At 41.0% G+C, this 20566-nt stretch overlaps 1 protein-coding gene across 4 annotated transcripts in view; it reads right to left on the bottom strand.

Annotated features, from left to right (window-relative positions):
* Positions 1-5476: 5476 nt before the first annotated feature.
* The window catches only part of trak1b (trafficking protein, kinesin binding 1b), a 79740-nt gene continuing 64650 nt past the window's right edge, over positions 5477-20566 (bottom strand). For 3 of the 4 annotated variants that reach the window (XM_084131913.1, XM_084131914.1, XM_084131915.1), the window contains exons 6-15: positions 20148-20226; positions 19934-20064; positions 19747-19821; positions 19509-19646; positions 14350-14426; positions 14018-14227; positions 13140-13393; positions 12015-12302; positions 7725-7827; positions 6734-7650 (exon numbers count right to left, since the gene is read on the bottom strand). In XM_084131913.1, coding sequence (XP_083988039.1) covers positions 6873-7650; positions 7725-7827; positions 12015-12302; positions 13140-13393; positions 14018-14227; positions 14350-14426; positions 19509-19646; positions 19747-19821; positions 19934-20064; positions 20148-20226 — 2133 coding nt within the window. In that variant the 3' untranslated portion in view covers positions 6734-6872. Of the gene's footprint in view, positions 7651-7724; positions 7828-12014; positions 12303-13139; positions 13394-14017; positions 14228-14349; positions 14427-19508; positions 19647-19746; positions 19822-19933; positions 20065-20147; positions 20227-20566 lie in introns of all 4 variants that reach the window. The other variant, XM_084131916.1, reaches the window with a different exon arrangement.

The following is a 20566-nucleotide window of genomic DNA, read 5'->3' as shown; positions in this document are numbered from 1 at the left end:
CATGGAAATTTTAACTTTTTTGATAGAAATTTACCAAGCTGAAATGGCACCGAATAGTAGGAATGACCCGGTAGACCAATCACAACAGACTGAGCTGTCTGGCCAATCAGAGCAGAGCAGCTCGGGTTTTAGAGAGATTTGACATCTGACGAGTTGTTTGAGAATCACTGAAAAATGTGGTGATGTGCAAATGTATGTTATGAGAAAATGAAACCGTTTTTTGACATTTGATGCATGTAAACCTGTTGTAGGAGACTCCAAAACAACATTAGGAAACTATAAATAGCATAATAGGGGCACTTTAAAGGGGTCATATAATGGTACATGCACTTTTACAAGTTGATTGTACTGAAATGTGTGTTGGCAGTGCCTGTACACAACCATCATAAAATGATAAAAATCCATCCAGTGTTTTTTTTTAAATCTCCTTATATGTTTGACCCCCTCTGAAATCAAGCCGTTCGATTTTGTGACGTCACAAAATCGACGCCCCTCCCACGATTGGTGATTGACAGCAGCGTTTAAACACAGACCCGCCCTCGCTCGTGAGCGAGCTGTCAATCATAGTCCGCGCGTCATTGTTGATACCCTCACTGGAGCTGTCTATGAGCAGAATGGCGTCTGCGATTGTGCTGTTCTGTTCTTCGGTGTAATAAGGAACACAGCAGTCATTTTGATGTTCCTAAATCCGAACCGTTGAAGACGCAGTGGCTGAGTTTTGTTTTTGAAGGGATATGCCCAAAGGATTGACGCGGGGATTCCCTCACGGGGATTCCCCACGATCACTTTCATGTTTGCATGAATCATTTCACACCAGACAGCTTTACAAACGAGAAAAAACGGATCGGTACCAACGTGTTCCTGCTGAACCTCCAGAAGAAGTGAGTGTAATGTTTTATTAACCTTTATATTAATATATATTAATCTTTGCACATTTGCAAACCTTGCTGCACGCTTCACGATGAATATGGCTAAGGTTTACACTCAGAAAATTACATTACAGCATGTTTTCTATGTACGACGTTCTCAATATAATTCATAATCCCACGTTTATAATGAACAACGCGTTATGGTTATTGTGTTATTATTTCAAACAGTGTAGGCACTAGGGGTGTGACGAGACGCTTACTCCACGAGACGAGACGAGACACGAGATTGGGTTCACGAGAACGAGACAAGACGAGATTTTTACACAATTTTTAAGAAATCCTCAATGATGAAATATATGAATGGAAAATAGTCTTTTATTCAACTGAAAATCACAAAATGCAAAACAATTTAGGTGCATTTTGAAATTAACTTGTAATGAATGTTATTTTACTTCTATTTTAATGAATTCTATGCAGTAAAGGACATGCAAACACTGCAAAATGTTTTGCTATAAACTCTACCGTCTGGCTTCTCCCCTGTACGATTTCATATGAGAAATCTAACTCCTTTCCACAAATCGAACATAAAAAAATATAAATAAAATAACTGAAATAACACTTTAAATGCAAACAGTGTGTATCCATAATCAAAGTACTGCTCTCTCAAAACTACAAGTTCAAACAGAAACAGATTTTTTCTTCAAGCATGAAAAAGAGATAAATTAACTACACAGAACAGACTAAGATTATGGTCATGTTCTTTTTCAAGAATATAAGCATGTCGACGATTTCTGGCAGCAGTTGAGACCTTTGGGCAGTAACTAGGGCTGCACGATATGAGGAAAAGCTGCGATGTGCAATAACATTGTTTAATATTGCGATGTCGATATGACTTGTGATATGTGAATGTTAGCTACACTGTTCCCATGTCTTAGTGCTTTAATAGGTTCTTTGCGCGATAGGTCAAAAATGTTTATTACCTGCCTGGTTCAGATTACACTATTTTAGCGCGATTTTGGCACGATCCGTTTCGTGGAGATTCGTAAAGGACAACGGGCGTCGGGACGCAAGATTCGATCGTTTCATTTCATATAGTGTGTCATAGTGGGCGACAACCTACGTGTCTGCGATGCTTCAGGACATCACGACAGAAAGACTAGCATGTTTAATTTTAACGGTCCTCCACGACGGGTTGAGTGTGCGCGAGTGAGTGAGAGTGCGAGCAACAGTGAGTGTGCGTGTGTGCGCGCGAGTGAGTGAGTGAGCGAGGGACAGTGAGTGTGTGTGTGTGTGTGTGTGTGTGCGCGCGGAGTGTGTGTGTGATTGGCCCGGCACACAAATGATTTAAAAGTGGCAGGGGCATCTTCAATACTAATTTCTCCATCACGCTGACATCACAACAACTCACGAGACAAAGTTTCACCTCGACGAGAAATCTCGTCGCGTTTTAATCTCGCGAGATCTCGTAATACGAGATCTCGTCACACCCCTAGTAGGCACAGATCAGAGGGGCGGGGTGAGCAAAGCTCATTATCATTTAAAGACGCATGCACTTAAAGGTGATCTAAGTAACTTTTTTATCTTAACCGAACAGCTTCGGAGTCATTGGAATGGTTATATGACTGTTTTCGGGTTGAATGGTGGTCTTCTCGCACCCCTGGAGCGCCTGTGAGACGAAAAACCACCCTTGCAACTTTTGGCCGGCGGGCCGCCGGCCGCAGCATCAGGAAGTATCGCGTGATATCAGGTCTCGCGATCAGGGCCGTAGCTAGAGGTTTCAGGGCCCCCTGAAAAAATATTGATGTGGGCCCCCACCACCCTCCACCAATATCATATACTGTAAATAGATGAGCATGGAGGCCCACATATAACAGAAGATGGTGATGTTGTTGTAAAAAATTTTTTTTAAAGTTAAATGTTTATATAAAAATTACAACAAATAAAAACTTTAAAAAAGCAAGAAATTGTTAAATAATAAAACCAATTTAAAAAAAAGTAACAGCAAAATAATGTTTTTTCTTTTAATCAGTCTGTTATAATTCATAAATCAAAAAGTCCTAAACATTTAGAAATTGACAAGAATGCAGTCAAATTTTACAAATAAAATAATTTATTGTCTTATTTTTTAATAAAGATCATATGGAACTGGTAATATTATTAAATAAAGCTAATAAATGTATTCATCCAAGTGCAGTGGATGCATCCAACGTGCATTTGACTCACCGCTTGTATTCGTGTTTTATTGATGTAATAAATACATCATCAGCTGGCACGTCAGGTGAATAATGAAATGCGTCGTGACTGGTGTCAAATTTTTTTCAACTCTTTTTACAATAGTGTAAAAAGACAGGGAATTTGACCATGTAATCATTCGGTCGACTGTGGTGCGCGCCGATAATGAAAAGTGACAATAGCCTACCCGGCAGACTGTAGACGGTATAGTTTTCTTATTCCCAGCGAAATAACAAAACAACCTGTCTTTAACGTCTTGATCGACTGGGATACAACAACTCTCCTGGCCTCCCTCTCCTTCTTTTCATGGCGCTTCTGGTGCCCTGATTTATGTTTTCTTTTCCCCGAAATTTTCAGTCAGTTAGTCGCCTGCTCTTCCACCAAGTTCATCGTTAACTTCAGGACCTGCCGCCTCAACTCTGATTGGTTCTGTTCACGAGCTGGGGTGGGACTTAAAGGGTTAGTTCACCCAAAAATGAAAATTCTGTCAGTAATTACTCACCCTCATGATGTTCCAACCGCGTAAGACCTTCGTTCATCTTCGGAACACAAATTAAGATATTTTTGATTAAATCTGAGAGTTGTCTCACTCCTCCATAGGCTGCTATGTGACCGAAACTTGCTGGCCCAGAAAAGTTATTAAAGAGATCGTTAATATAGTCCAAGTGACTCCAGTGGCTCAATCTTAAGTATATCAAGCGACGAGAATACTTTTTGTGCGCAAAAACAAACAAAAATAACGACTTTATTCCACTTTTCATTTCCTTCTCTCTGGGCCTCGTAGTGTTTTTGCGCTGCGCGTCTGTGTTGCACGTCATCACGCATCACACACATGACCGGCGTCGGCCAATAGTGAGCCTACGTGGTGACGTGTAACACAGACGCGCTGCGCAAAAACACTACGCGAACCAACTAGAGGTCCAGAGAGAAGGAAATGAATAGTGGAATAAAGTTGTTATTTTTGTTTGTTTTTGCGCACAAAAAGTATTCTCGTCGCTTGATATACTTAAGATTGAGCCACTGGAGTCACTTGGACTATATTAACGATCTCTTTAATAACTTTTCTGGGCCAGCAAGTTTCGGTCACATAGCAGCCTACGGAGGAGTGAGACAGGGCTCAGTTTTCATCAAAAATATCTTAATTTGTGTTACGAAGATGAACGAAGGTCTTACGCGGTTGGAACAACATGAGGGTGAGTAATTACTGACAGAATTTTCATTTTTGGGTGAACTAACCCTTTAAAATCTTATTGGGTCCATCTGATGTTTGTCACTGACTGAATAATTAATAAATACTTTAGATCGGACTAAACCATTTTTAGGGAGGTAAGAGAAGCAGATATTTGGAAAAAATATTTAACCAAATTGCATGTTTTTGTGGTTTTCATTTAAATCTCAGGCATACAACCGATATAAATATTATTGTTCATACAACAGGGGCCTATATAGTATAACTGCTGGATTTTGTGGGGCCCTCTGAGCAGCGGGGGCCCCTATAATTGTCACCACCTTTCACCCCACTAGCGACGGCCCTGCTCGCGATGTAACAAACTGCTTTACGGCACTGCACATATATACTATCTAAACATTTATATGCTAGCCTTCTGTGTATTATACATACCTCAGTGGACATGGCTCTGTGCGTTCGCCGGGTTCTTTGAAAACAAATGCACATGACCAGCGGGAGATGATGGGACGAGCCAACGAGTTTTAACGACAGTGTTGTCAAATATCTATTCTGAAGCTGTAGGGGGAGCTCTATAGAGAAACCCACGAGCAAAAAGCGAGAAAACAGCGAAGAAGTCAGCAAAGCTGCATAACGGCGTGCTGAAAACAGAGCTGTTTTTGACCAGGTAAAATTAGTGTTTTCTTACAATACTAATGAGAATTTTTAATTAAAGTATATTACAAACTTTTAATTTAGACACTAAAGAATCATATTAGCTTGTACAAAAATGGCATTATATGACCCCTTTAATGTAAGCTTTTTCAAAGTCAAATTGTTAAGAAATGTATATGTAGTCATAATTTATATTTGTACTGAATAATAAAAACTAATTTCAAACAATTATGTATGTGCTTTTAGATTTTTTTATCATGAGAAAAACATACAACTGGTAGGCTACTTCACTTGTAATGGTTATCAGTGGGAGGACAAGGAAAGGAATACAAATGTGTGAGGACACTGCCCTCTAGGTGACAGTTATGGACATCAACGACCAGAAGCGTAATTTTTTTTCCCTCTGCATTTATTTTAATTAGAAAATAAAATAATAATAAAAAAACATTAAAGCTTATTCACTAATCTAACAGCGTTTGCCCTTGTAAGACCATAAGCTAAGAACAACTAAATCTCAAAAACTTTATGAAACAGGTGGGTGTTAAACAGCACATTAGAACGTCAAAGTGCACATTTTAATAACATGAAAAAACAAGGTAAATGAATAAAGACAATAAAATTGCAATTAAACACAAGTGCTCAGTGCTCATTCTAGTTTACAGTGCTCTCCAGCTTTTCAAATGTTTCCTAATCGTTCAGTAAAGACATGACAGATGACTAAAATACAGGCACTCGCTTTTTTATCATAGAAAACGTCTCAGTTACTAATGTAACCCTGGTTCCCTGAAGGAGGGAGCTGGAGACGTAACGTTGATGTAATTGGGATCACTAATTACGCCGTCAACGTCGAATGTGAGCAACTGAAAGGGAACCATATGTAGAATTTCATATGTATACAGCAGCACTTCCTGAAATCAGTCTATCCATGTAGCCAACCCTCAATTTATTCTTCCACTTATCGAATCAAAAGCTACAATGTTCACTACTTTATTAAATATTTATCTTCTAAAAAAGATATAAACTGAGAAATGGAAGAAAAGAGAGTTGGTCAGGTGAGTAGTTAAACCTGTCCTAGACATTCTCTCTGCCAGCATCAATACATCAGCCTCAAATGCCACCCTTCAAAACCAGCAGGCATCCAGGGAGAACACATCTCTATAGTTGCCCAAAGCAGGGGCAGAACACCATTGATTCCGAATCAATACATTTTATTATATCCTGGAAATACCCTCAGCTCCAAAAACTACACGTCAAATGTGATAACTTAGTTCTAATTCATAGTGATCGAATCATACATGTGACTGTAGATTTTCTGGTTCAGTTGTTTTTTTGATGGTTTATTCCTTCCTGCATGTGCACTGGGAAGTGAAAGTGAGGTCAAAGGTTATGTACAATCAGCACAATCGGTAGAGGAACATATCGCATTCGATTTTACAGAGCAATTCAGGGAGTTAAGAGTGGAGAAACTTCAAACTTATGTGTGTATGCCTGTTTTTAAAGGGATAGTTCACCTAAAAATGAAAATGATGTCTTTATTTTTTCACCCTCATGTCCTTCCAAATGTTGGAAATGATGTGACTGTGACAGAGCAAATGACTGTGTAATGATGTTTATAAAAATGTCTTGGCTTTTGTCCATACAATAAAAGTCAATGAAGTCCAATAGTTTTGGATCCCACTGACTTTCAGTGTATGAACAGCTAAAATATTCTTCAAAATAATATATCTTGTAAAGTTATACATGTTTGGAATGAGGGTGAGCAAATGAAGACAGATTCAAAAATAAATTGGATGAATTATTTAAGTTAGTGTGTCTTTGTTATGTTATGACTTGTTATGACTATGCCTATGTTATGTTTATTAAGTTATGACTTCTGTATTAGTAATTTAGTGTCCTATCTATTGATTGTATGATTCATTATTATGCATAACTTATTTGAGACTTGTTTGCTTAGGTAGTTTAGGAGTCAGTAACATTTCATCCCCTTGAGGGCCGGGCCCCTTCATCGCCATACTGGCCCCAACCATAGCAGGATAGCTCCGATTCCTCCTCATCCCTTCGTTTAGTGGACTAAAGGGGGACCCTGCCCTTCGTAGCGCACCAAGATGACTTATAAGTGGGCCTGGCCTTGGAATCCCACCCCCTGTTGCCCCAGAAGTCCCAGGGCTTGCCAAACCCAACCTTTTCAGCTTATCAACCAAATTGAGATTATACATACTGACATCAGTTTGGCTCTCACAGTCTTTAGCCTGAGCTCCGGACACCCCTGCTACCTCTTTCAAAATGGACCGTGCCGGTTTGGAAGCCAAAAAGTTTTCATATGATGGGCTTTTGAAAGAGAAAGGCATAGAGGTGTCTGAATCAGAAACCACCGATCCCGGGCTAGGAGTGAGACGGGTGGGGGAATTGGGTGGGGTATTGGGGCGGTGGGGGTCGTGAGGTGGCGGAGGAAGAACTGAGGTGGAAAAGAGGACTCCTCCACTTCCTCTGTCCCAGCTCTGAGGCTGGTACACGGCGGCAGAGATGCCCCTCTCCTGCAGGAGTCGCACCAGCCCCAAAGATGTGCTGAAGGTTTTTGTGGGGTCCCGCAAGTTGGTGAAGGATTGTGACTGGGACAGGCTCATTCGGCGAGGAGTACAGGGCGTGACAGCAGGCGTCGACCGCAGACTGCTTGAAATCACGCAGGACGAGGTTGGGATGGGGTTTAAACTGGACAGAGAAGCAGAACATTATGTGCTGATTGGCTTGACAATTATTGTCTCAGTTACAGAACAGTACATTACCTGGGGGTCACCCTTGTGAGCTCATCAGAAGGATGGAGGATTTTGCAGGTGGTGAAGGTGTAGGTCGAACTTGTATGAGCCATGCATTTGCCTGGGAAATACACTGAAAAAGGTACAAAAGCTGAGAACAAAGCAAAGTTTTCATTTATTTTTATCTAAATAAACAAGGGACATGTTAATTTACATGGCTACTTACCAAATACACAGATTTGAAATATTGATTTGAGAAATGTGTAATTTTGTTACCTGAAATGTGTACCTGAAAAGCCTAATTTATAGGAAATTGTTTGCCTGGGACAATGGGCAAATCGTCTCCGTTACTAATGTAACCTCGGTTCCCTGAGAGGAGGGAATGAGTATTGCGTAAGGCTAGCTTACGCTATGGGAAAACTCCTTTTCTCGAGAATATTGAAGCCAATTTTTTTTAAATGCAGTGCAACTGCACAAACCTATGGCGAGGCGGCGCAGACGCGCAAACCAGTCAGGCCGCTTCACGCCCTGGCACGTCAGAGCCCGCCAGAATGGGCGTGGCTTATGTCTTTATAAGCATCCATTCTTAGCCAAGGAATTCAGGCTATATCGACTGAAGCGATCCCCTGATCAAAGCACAGTAGCACGGCGGGTTATGCAATACTCGTTCCCTCATCTCAGGGAACCGAGATTATTGCGTAAGGCTAGCTTACGCTATGGGAACCCCCTTCAAAACGCTGTGCATGCTTAAACTTCGCTCCATACTGTAGACCAAGGCAAGATGCCTGAGGCCCATAGAAAAGTAAAGTTATGAATCCAAATTGAAGCCAGTCCCCAGACGAGCTTCGCATAGGGAACCAAGGAATGGGCCTATAACAGGGCCAAGTCCTTTATAATATATGTATACGGTAAGAACTGTAGTTCGAGTTCAGCCAGGACCAGATATGTATCGAGCCCTATGGCTTAGGGGGTTTGTGCTTACACTTTTATATTGAAAGAACCCTCGCTTGCAAAGCGGGAACTTCCAGATTATAAAACCTCATAAATGTGGATGGCAGAGGGTTTAGCCTCCTTGCCCTTTTAAGGAAACGCAAGACGAGGTTGTTTCTTCCTAGTGATTGTCCGGCCACAAGAGCGTGAGATGCTGTTATGGCCGTCACTTACACTTTGAGCGTGGAGTGGGTGCGACCCGCATCCAAGAGCTCTTGCAAGAAGGCGAGTACACTTGATACTTCGCACGAGTAGGGGTCCAGGCTCCGTGCTGCGCACCAGCCAGAGAATACCACCCCTTTCTGAGCGTAGAGGCGCCTAGTCGAAGGTGCTCTTGCTTCAGTGATGGTTTTTAGCACCCTTTCCGGGGAACACCCGGGTACCCGTTAAGGGGCCATACATGAAGGGCCCACAAGTCAAGACGGGGATGCCAGACTTTCCCGTTCGCCAGTGTGAGGAGATCTCTCCTCAGAAGCATCTCCATGGGGCTGTTTCCAGCAGCTGTGCCAACTCAGAGAACCATAACTGGGTCTTCCAGAGAGGGGCTATTAGTATCACTGCACACTTGCTCTCCCTGATCCGTTCGATGACCTGCGGTAGCATCGTGACCGGAGGGAATGCATACAGCGGGTGGCTCGGCCAGTCGTGGGCTAGCTTTTTGTGAAAAATGTTTGGCAACGAGCATTGTCTTCTGAGACGAAGAGGTCGACCTCTGCCTCGCCAAAGATGCCCCATATCAGCTGAACTGTCTGTGGGTGAAGAGACCATTCTCCTGGGGGAACATTGTCTCTGGATAACATATCGGCACCCTGGTTCAGAATGCCTGGCACATGCGCCACCGTCAGCGAGTGCAGGCTGTGCTGAGCCCATAGAATGAGATTCTTGGCCATGGCATACAGGTTGTTTGACCTGAGACCGCCCTGGCGATTTATGTAGGACATCACTGCCATGTTGTCCGTCCGGACCAGGACGTGGTGGCCTTTTAGATACAGGAGAAAAGCTTTCAGTGATAGAGCAACCGCTCTCATCTCTAGACAGTTTATATGTAGGCACCTCTCCGTGCTTGACCATAGGCCAGAGATGGGCCTGCCCTCGTAAAGGGCCCCCCAACCTAGGTTAGAGGCATCTGTCGAGATCACTTTTCTCTTTGAAACCACACCCATACTCACTCCCGACTGATACCAGTCGGCTGCTTTCCAGGGAGCCAGGGCTTTGATACAGCCTTGGCTCGCTCTGACTTGTAAGTGGCCAGACCACCACGTGTGAGTCGGTACACAGGGTTTTAGCCAGCGCTGGAGAGGACGCATGTGCAGTAGTCCAAGCTGGAGTACTCATGATGCCGAGGTCATAAGACCCAACATCCTCTGAAATCTCTCTGAAAGATGCCGCTAGGCGTTGGTTGAATGGTGAGGGCGAACTCTGATGTAAGGCGCGCTTTCATTTGTATAGAGTCTATTACTGTACCCAGGAAAGAAATACTCTGGCTGGGAGACAGTGTACTCTTGGAAGCATTGATCCTGAGACCCAGGCTTTCTAGATGGCTGAGGAGCCAGGATCTGTGAGTTATCAATTGTGCCTCCGATTGGGCTATAATCAGCCAATCATCGAGGTAATTTAACACTTGCACTCCCCGCTGTCTCAGGGGGGTGAGTGCTGCGTCCATGCACTTCGTAAAAGTACGAGGTGCTAGTGATAGGCCGAACAGTAGTACTGTGTACTGGTAAGCCTGCCCCTTGAAGGTGAATCTCAGGAATGGCCTGTGATGCGAGCTGGAGGGAGAACTGATACTGTGGGAACAGTTTTCATGTGTAGGGGTGCGTACTTAATAGTGGGCACACAACCTACATTTATTACATCTCCCGCACAAGCTGGGGGGGAGAACTGATACTGTGGGAACATTTTTCATGTGTAGGGGTGCGTACTTCATAGTGGGCACACAAACTACATTTATTACACTTCCAGTGTGAGCTGGGGGAAAGCTTGATACTGTGGGAACAGTGCTTATGTGCAGGGGTGCGTACTTTATAGTGAGCACACGACCTACATTTATTACACCTCCAGCGCCGTGGCTAGGAAGGTTTTAGAGGCTCGGGGTCCAACACAATCTTGGGTCGGGGTCCCCGTTTCATATGCAGGGTTGCACACTTTGTAAAGGGCACACCGCCTATGTTTAGAACACCTCCAGCGTGGGCTGAATGAAACCTGGGGCTGGACAGCTTCATGATAGGGACCCGGCCGTCGCAGCAGCGAACACACTATATTAGCTTTTGAAAAGGATATAGCTCGCCGGATGGCACAGCAGGAGAGCGGGCTGAAGGCGGCGTCCAGGAAAATGGATGCCGGCGTCCTCAGAACTGCAAGGAAGGTGGCTTGTCCCACTGAAGGCTTTTCGACGGTGGCAAAGAGGCTTCTAGTTCCGGAGGTCAGCGAAGTGGAGAGTTCGCTGAAGGAGATCAAATCTGAATTCCTTGGCTAAGAATGGATGCTTATAAAGACATAAGCCACGCCCATTCTGGCGGGCTCTGACGTCCCAGGGCGCAAAACGGCCTGATTGGTTTGCGCGTCTGAGCCGCCTCGCCATAAGTACGTGCAGTTGCCGCAGCACAGCCAATGACTGTGCTAGTCGCTCATCTGTGTCTGCTGTGCCAGTCATTTGTAATTTTTTTATTTATTAGCTTAATATATTTAAGCAATAAGCCTTTTGGATTTAGATTTAATGTTTTACAGTGGATTCAGAACAGCTAAGGGGCGTTGTTAGGCGCGACGTGGAGCGGAGTCAAGCAATCAGAATCAAGGACTGGAACTATCCATTTTATAAAGGAAATTGTTTGCCTGGGATAATGGGCAAATATACAGTTTTAAGCGATCGACAATCAATCGATCATTCAATCAATCAATAAATATTTTATAATAAAATTACATTTATTTAGGTCAAATAGTTTTGTATAAGGACTAATTACAGATATAGCAAATATTAATTTATTTTATCTAAATGAATCAATAATTTATTTAAAATAAAATAAAATGTTTTTTTGTTTGTTTTTTTTATTTACACAGCTATTGACCAAATACATAGATTTAAAATACTGATTTGAGAAATCTGTAATTCTGATATTCGAAATGAATGGGACAATGGGCAAAGATATAGCCTTGATTTCTTTTTAAATAAATAAATACAAATATTTTGCATTAATTGTTTTTAGTTCTGGTTTGAATACATACAAGAAAAAGTGTTCTTAGAAACACAAGTATTATTTATTTTTATTATTACATAAATATCTTTGCATCGGATGCAAGCTGTCTGAAGCACACAAAAACATGTTGACTTACTTGAGAACTCTATGGACGCGTGACCTGTGCTGAGACATGGTGACGGGGAGGCTGAGGGAGAAATGCTATGGGCAGGAGGGACACTGGGATTAGATGTGGTTGTGGTGGGAAGGTTCTGGAAGTACTGATCTCCAGGCTCATCCTCCTCGTAGTCGGCATAGTGATAAACTTCCTCCAGCTCCAGCTCCAGAGGACGGTAGCCTTTCGGGACCACACCAGGTCGAGCATCCAGGATACCGCCCAGATTAGGCTGAGCTAACTGCTGCCAGTGCTGAAGGGTAGCTGAGCCTAGGAAAAAAAGACACGAGGGATATTGAGACGGAGAAATGTGTGATTTCATAACGTAATTTACACAGTGGCTACATCAACTTAGTGTGAAAACAAACACATATTAACAATGCTGCAATGAAGTGATAATGAAAAACAAAAAATGAAGGAAAGAAAGAAAGAGTGAGAATAAGATGTCTTTATTGAAGATATACTAAATAAAAGTGCAGAACACAGAATAAGAAATGAGGGAAAAAATACAAGTACAAGAAATACAGAAACAGAATAAAAATGGATGAAGAATCACACAAACAAAAGTTCTATTTTTCACTTATTGTCCATTAGGTGGTGGTAATAAAATAGAAAACAGAAATCCCCCCCCCCCCCCCCCCCCCCCCCCCCAAGAACTTTCACAACAAATTTGACAAATCAATATTTAAATCACTACTTCATACACTATATTAGACACTAGAATATATAGAAATGACTAATGGGACTCTTTTACATCTCACATACATAGAATAGCATAGATAAAACACAAATAAAGTCCTGCCTCTTTGATTGCCTCATAGTAGAGTTTTTATAGAAAAAAAATTAGCTTTTTTAAAATTAAAAGGCTAGATGACAGAATTTTTATTTTTTGGTGAACTATTCCTTTACATTTATCCATTTTCAAAACTTTGTCAAAACCAGATCGCTAGTGTAAATTTACCCAGGAGCGGGACTCTCTAAAGTAGGAGTGTTTGCGGGGATGCATTAGCGCCCACAGTGAATTGAAAAGCATCATAGTGGGTGGGCGTGGTCTTGAACGGTAATGCAGGAATGTCTTAGGATAGACATTTTGGGTATTTCGGTCACCTTCCAGAGGTTTGACAATCTGGAGCTTGTCGGGAAGATAAGGCCGACTGGACCAAGCGCCCAGGGACATGATGCTCTCACTGTGGACAAGACTGTTTGAATAATCTCCACTGTCCGCTGGCTCCCGATTACGCCTCCCCCGCTCCCCCTCAAAGAAGAGACGCTCGCTCAGACAGTTCTGTCGACGTAGAGACAGTCGCCGCAGAGCGAGCTTGAGCTCCTCGGAGCCAGAACGCTTCTCAGAGGCATCCACTCTGCAGTCAGAGAACAAGGAAAGTCGTATGATTGAAAACAAGGGTCATACTCATTTTACACTGTAAAAAGTAATCAGTTGACTTAACTTAAAAAAAATTAGGAAACCCGTTGCCGTAAAAATAAGTAGGCCTAAATAAACTTCATGTGTAATTGAAAAAATTAAGTTATGTGAAGTTGACAATTCCACATAACTTAATTTTTTCAATTACGCATGAAGTATATTTACTTAATAATTTTAAGGCAACGGGATTCCTCACTTTTTTTTTTAAGTTAAGTCAACTGATCACTTGTTACAGTGTAGTTAAAAGGATGCTGAACTAGTCACAGTATTTGATAGCTTCAACTTTTCCATCAGAAATATCAAGCCATTTGCATGTCCCCCTTCATGAGTTACATTTTAAATGTGTTATTTTGATGTAAAACTCAAATGTTTGATTTTCCTGAGAATGACCCACAAACTCATTCAAGTGGGCCAGAACCAGTGACCTTTCAGACCCATGAATATTTTAACATGCATTTATTGTTTCCCCAGTAAAGCAGTGACTACATTATGATTTGGCTACAGGTCAACTGAAAGTTATTTGCTTACAGCCTCTGTAAGTATAGCCTCATAATAGACTCACGCAGCATCTGAGGAGCCGGTCTCCTGGAGCATGCTCTGTGTACGGTTATCAGGTGCTGCATTGTTGCTATCACTGTCGGATAGGGCGGAGCTAAGGGAGGACAGCGTCTGATTGGACCCAGGGATGTTAGTAGCAGAATTAGCAGAAGATTGCTGTCTGACAGACTGGTTGATGTTCTTCACAGTCTCAAACACACGCTTATGACGGACCCTTGAGACAAAAGCATATTTTGTGATTGAATGCAAAGATTCATTGAGAGTAAAAGAAAAATCAGATAATGACCAATGAAAGAAAATGTGCTGTGTGATGGGAAGGGGAAAAAAGGTTAAAACCTCTGTTCTTCATTGTCAGGATTCTCGAGACTCAATTCCTTCCTCATGGTTCCCTCAATTTCAGCAGCCAGGGAGTCCTAACACACACACACTTTTACAAATGAGGACATCCCCAAAAGAATGTTCTTTTAGATTTAGCTAACTTTTGGATACAATTTAGTCCTCAAAATATGTTTAAATAAACACAAACAAAAAGAAAAACAATTATTTATAATAAACAACATTATAATAATATTATAACAGTAATTGGTTATAATAAATACCATATTTTTTTTCTGTCTCAGACTTTTTAAATTTCCATTTCAATGCATAAAATGTACTATTAGATTTTCAATTCATTTGGTATTTTTGTACAATTTGTAATTTTTAGAACAAAAAAACTGCAGTCCCGCACCCTGCTGGGCGCTGGCATAACATTTTTGCATTTTACAGAACAAAGTCTTCCAAGAAGGTTTCATTGATTATGCATACATCTCTAGCAGAACAGAAATGTCATTAATTTAAAAATTAATACATTTTTAATATTAGTAGCTTTCATAAATGTCATTACCAAATCAGTCAGAAATTGAGAATAACTTAAGTAAAATGTAATGTTTTTTTTTTTTAAGATTCTCTAATGAATAGAAAGTTCAAGTTGATTTTTTTGAAACAACATAAGTCTTTACTGTAATTTTTAATCAATTGAATGCGTCCTTTCTGATTTTTTTTTTAATCTGACCCAAACATTTTAACAGTAGTGTAAATTGACTGCTAGGTGCTAGCTAACTTGCAGTATCAGCAAGTCCAAGTCTTATCCAGCTTTTGTCATTCCCACCAGCAAATCCACACCAGCAGACATTTATGGAGAGAGAATTGTGTCTTTATTACATGCGAGAAAATAAATGATCTGAGAGAAAAAAAAAAGTTTGAGAGAAAAAGTTATCACACTGATAGCAAAAAAAGCATTTCATGAGAGAAAAAAAAAAAATATTTGAGAGAAAAAGTTTTCATACCAATAGCAAAAAATAATAATATTTGAGACTAAAAAAAGTTTTGAGAGAAAGTATTTTCTCATAGAACAAAAAAAAAAATATCAATTTGAATTTTTAAAAATTATTTCTGAGAAAAAAAAATCTCTCTCAAAATACTTTGAAAAAAACTCTCAAATATATATTTTTGCTATCAGTGTGAAAACATTTTCCACGTTCCACGTTCCTATTGGCCAGTCGGGTGAGCATCGTCTTGTCTTGGGAGTCGAACTGAATCATTATACCATTGTTCAGTTCACTGGCATCTGGCATTCACCGCCTCTGCCTTAGTTGGGCACGGACACTCCAATGTTTGGGTAAGATGATTCACGATGATCTGCCTGGTTCAGATTACAAGAATTTTGTGTCTGTTACGATAGTCACGGTGTCAAATTACACGATTTTGACTCCTAAAAATCTTGTCATGTCGTGGATGGACAAGAAATATGTCAGACTACGCGTTGCTTTCCGACCAGTCACCGCGAGCCGTCTCACGCACACATTCTATGGCGTTATTTTTTAGTCAAAAGTTATGAGCGTGTAAGACATGCTCACGAGCACATTATGTTATTTCACACGCGCAAAAATGAACCTTCAGCTGGCATGATAAAAGTACTTGCGCACAAATTCAACAACTGAGAGGTGTACAGGTAGCTTCGAGCGAGCGCCTGGCATACTCTCATAGGTTAACTCTGCTTGTACAGTGGAATCCTGCTCGCGCGCAGCGGGCTTCTGCTCGCGGAATGCTGTTTTGCTCGCGCAGGGGATTTCTGCTCGCTCAGCTGACTGCTCCCTCGAGTCTACATGACTTTTGACAATTTGGGGGCGGAAACCAAGGAGGGCACTGACCCTCTTATGATTGGTCACTTTCATCATGGAAAATCTTGGGAAATCCTAACCCCGCCCACCTTCTGACGCAGCGCGCGTCACTCAGCTCGCTCTGCTTACTCCGGTTATCTGTGTGTATATTTTAGGCAACGAAATATGTGATAAAACACCATACTAAATATTTTCGTTTTCATTTAAAGAAATCTTAAACATGATAGCCACACAAATGTGGTTCATGCAACGCGTATTGATTATATTCACTGCACATAACGTTTGCCTATTTATAAAAAAAACAAAATATAAAACACAAACCTGCCTCTTTTCGTTTTAAATATAATATAAAAACATTAAACATTTTAATATGGTCCAGGCAATATGTGCATTTGTACTAAACAACAGATTTTGCAGTAAACAACATTACAGTTTTTAAATTTTTAAATACAATTATTACAATTTAAAATGACAAAACTCAACCCAGTCTCTTTTTGTTAAATTTCAGTTTTATCAGTATTAGCCATTATAAAAGTATAAGTAAAAGGTATAAGAAGCTATACAAATAAAGCAAACAATTCAGTCAAACATACAAAGTCAGCGCTCTAGTCTAACCATACAACGGTAATGTTAAATAGCTTATAAAGTTATGAAACTTCCCCTCAGCCAAAACGATTGGCCAGGGAATAAATGATAGATTCACGAGACCAAAAATCGCCCGTTAGATATACACAAGACGAATTATATCTCATGTTTAACCACTACAGAGACGCCAGAGAAAGCGGCGAACGTCAGAACGACTATAGCCGAGGAAAGGCTGTTCCAGGCGGGGTACATAAGCGCCGAGTGCCCGGTCATCGTTGTATGGTTAGACTAGAGCGCTGACTTTGTATGTTTGACTGAATTGTTTGCTTTATTTGTATAGCTTCTTATACCTTTTACTTATACTTTTATCATGGCTAATATTGATAAAACTGAAATTTAACAAAAAGAGACTGGGTTGAGTTTTGTCATTTTAAATTGTAATAATTGTATTTAAAAATTTAAAAACTGTAATGTTGTTTACTGCAAAATCTGTTGTTTAGTACAAATGCACATATTGCCTGGGCCATATTAAAATGTTTAATGTTTTTATATTATATTTAAAACGAAAAGAGGCAGGTTTGTGTTTTATATTTTGTTTTTTTTATAAATAGGCAAACGTTATGTGCAGTGAATATAATCAATACGCGTTGCATGAACCACATTTGTGTGGCTATCATGTTTAAGATTTCTTTAAATGAAAACGAAAATAGTTAGTATGGTGTTTTATCACATATTTCGTTGCCTAAAATATACACACAGATAACCGGAGTAGCAGAGCGAGCTGAGTGACGCGCGCTGCGTCAGAAGGTGGGCGGGGTTAGGATTTCCCAAGATGAAAGTGACCAATCATAAGAGGGTCAGTGCCCTCCTTGGTTTCCGCCCCCAAATTGTCAAAAGTCATGTAGACTCGAGGGAGCAGAAATCAGCTGAGCGAGCAGAAATCCACTGCGCGAGCAAAACAGCACTCCGCGAGCAGAAGCCCGCTGCGCGCGAGCAGGATTCCATTGTACAAGCAGAGTTAACCTATGAGAGTATGCCAGGCGCTCGCTCGCAGCTACCTGTACACCTCTCGGTTGTTGAATTTGTGCGCGAGTACTTTTATCATGCCAGCTGAAGGTTCATTTTTGCGCGTGTGAAATAACATAATGTGCTCGTGAGCATGTCTTACACGCTCATAACTTTTGACTAAAAAATAACGCCATAACATTCACGCACTCACTCAAATACTGTGTACTCACTGTGCTCGCTCGCTCACTCACTCGCGCGCACACTAGCTCGCTCACTCACTCGCACACACACACTGTAGCTCGCTCACTCACTCGCGTCTCGCGCACACACAATCGCTCACTCGCACACACACAATTGCTCTCGCACGCACGCACACACACACACACACTCACTCACTGTCGCTCACTCGCGCGCACACACACACACACTCGCTGTTGCTCGCACTCTCACACACTCACTCTCACTCACATACTCACTCTTGACGGAACCGTCGTGGAGGACCGTAAGTCGGGTTTTCGCCTGGAAAGCTCTATAGAAATCTGGCACTCTGTTGAACGAAGTTTAACTGAGAGAGCGTGACGTTCACAGACACCAGAATGAACGAGCTTACAGTAACGTTCATCAGGCAGTAATTCAGTAGGCTACTTTCAGTTCACGTTCACCCAAAATATGAACGAGTTCATGAACTATGTTCAATGAACCGTTCAGGCACAACACTGATAGTGCTCTATAGCATCTGAGATACAGATGCTAAACACTAAAAATCATTTTAGGTTATAGTTAAGTTATAGGTTCAAACAGGAAATGAATCATATTGACCTTAAAACAAAATTGTTTATTCTGAGTCCGAGTAAAACTGTGGAGGTTGTATATGATGAACTAGGGCTGGGCCTGGGCGATATATCGGATGACATTGTTATGCGCATCTCGTCAGTAAAGCCGGTTCCTTGATTAGTAGTAAATCGCCATCGCCTGCTTTCAGATGAAGCGGCATTAACACAGAGCCGTAGTTCACTGACAAGCTTAGCAATATCGCATTAATTATCGCAGGCAATACGTCCATGATCATCTTACCCAAACATTGGAGTGTCCGTGCTCAACTAAGGCAGAGGCGGCATCTATGCCGGTGAACCGAACAATGGTGTAATGATTCAGTTCGACTCCCAAGACAAGACGATGCTCACCTGACTGGCCAATAGGAACGTGGCCCCGCCCATGACACAATTTTCACAGTGAAAGCAGAATCCTGACAGGAGAGCAAGAAATTGCATCGAGAGCAAAGAAAAGCGTTTTGAGAGAAACACTTTTTTTTTTTTTGAGAAAATGTTTTCACACTGATAGCAAAAATATATATTTGAGAGTTTTTTTCAAAGTATTTTGAGAGAGATTTTTTTTCTCAGAAATAATTTTTAAAAATTCAAATTGATATTTTTTTATGTTCTATGAGAAAATACTTTCTCTCAAAACTTTTTTTAGTCTTTTTATATTATTTTTTGCTATTGGTATGAAAACTTTTTCTCTCAAATATTTTTTTTTTTCTCTCATGAAATGCTTTTTTGCTATCAGTGTGATAACTTTTTCTCTCAAACTTTTTTTTTTCTCTCAGATCATTTATTTTCTCGCATGTAATAAAGACACAATTCTCTCTCCATAGACATTAAACCAAAAGATACACATGTTTGTGATCTCCTAGAGCACTGGCCTTGCATGAGTTATATAACTGCGTGTTTGTTTGTGTACCATGGGAAAAAGTCCCAGAGGGTGATAGCGTCGAGGAGTTCCTGCAGACACACTGCGGTTCCGTAGGTTCTTGAGCTCCTCTTGAGCCTCATGGAGCATTTCAATGCACTCAGAGTATTTCTCCTCCAGCTCCTGCAGCTGTGTGTGCGAGGAACCAACAATAGTCAATAACATTCACATTTGCTTTTGTAAGATTAAATACGTGGAATACTGATTTATTATGTTTGAAATAAAGTGCCTCGGTTGTGAGCTGTCTCTGAGCGTCTTTAGCTGCCGAAAGGTGCTGAGAAAGTTCTTCGTTTTCAATGGCAAACTGTCAAAAACATACACAAACACACATACACATGTAAATCTCACCACAAATTTATCTCATATATTTTTTTAATTCGTTCTCCGATAGAGTGAAAGATGCAAACGACTCTTACAGTTTTGGCTTTTTTCTGCAGGTCCACTATTTGAGAGAGTAAGTGTGTGATTTCCTCCTGTTGGCGAGATGCATCTTCTGTCTTTTTGGCCAGCTCTTCTGCTATACTGGAGATCTGGATGCTGGACTGCCCTGTATGAGGAGAAAGGGTGGACTTATTTTAGTTTTGTTAAAATATAGAGCTCTACATCTCCACTTGCCAACATTTCACTCACTTAGCTCTCTGACGCAGTCATTCACCAGCTGCTGTTCTTTCTCCTCATATGACTCTGTCTCAGACTTCAGATGACTCGCCTAAGGACAAGAAAGAGAGACAAGTACTCAGTCAAGTTAAAATATAAATAAGTATTATTTATAAACTGTTTCATAATGTTCTTTGTAATTTTGTAAAGTACCTTTAACCAAATATTTTTTAAATACATCAAATGAAGATTCAACAAAAGCAAAGTGATTTGCAATCTTTGTACGGAGGAATCATTAACCCCCCAGAAACATGAAATATCACCCTATAAGTGAAACATAATTATTGATAATTTGCTAGTAGTTTACTGAAAAGTTCAGAACAACTCTGACTAAGATGGGTTAAAGATATCGGTAGGATTCACAATCTACTGTGATTGCAGCATGCACGTAC

The sequence above is a fragment of the Abramis brama genome (genome assembly GCF_963993115.1).
Source record: "Abramis brama genome assembly, chromosome: 12".
NCBI lineage: Eukaryota > Metazoa > Chordata > Actinopteri > Cypriniformes > Leuciscidae > Abramis > Abramis brama.
Note: the sequence above shows the minus strand (reverse complement) of the source record. Positions and strands in the feature narration are given on the sequence as shown.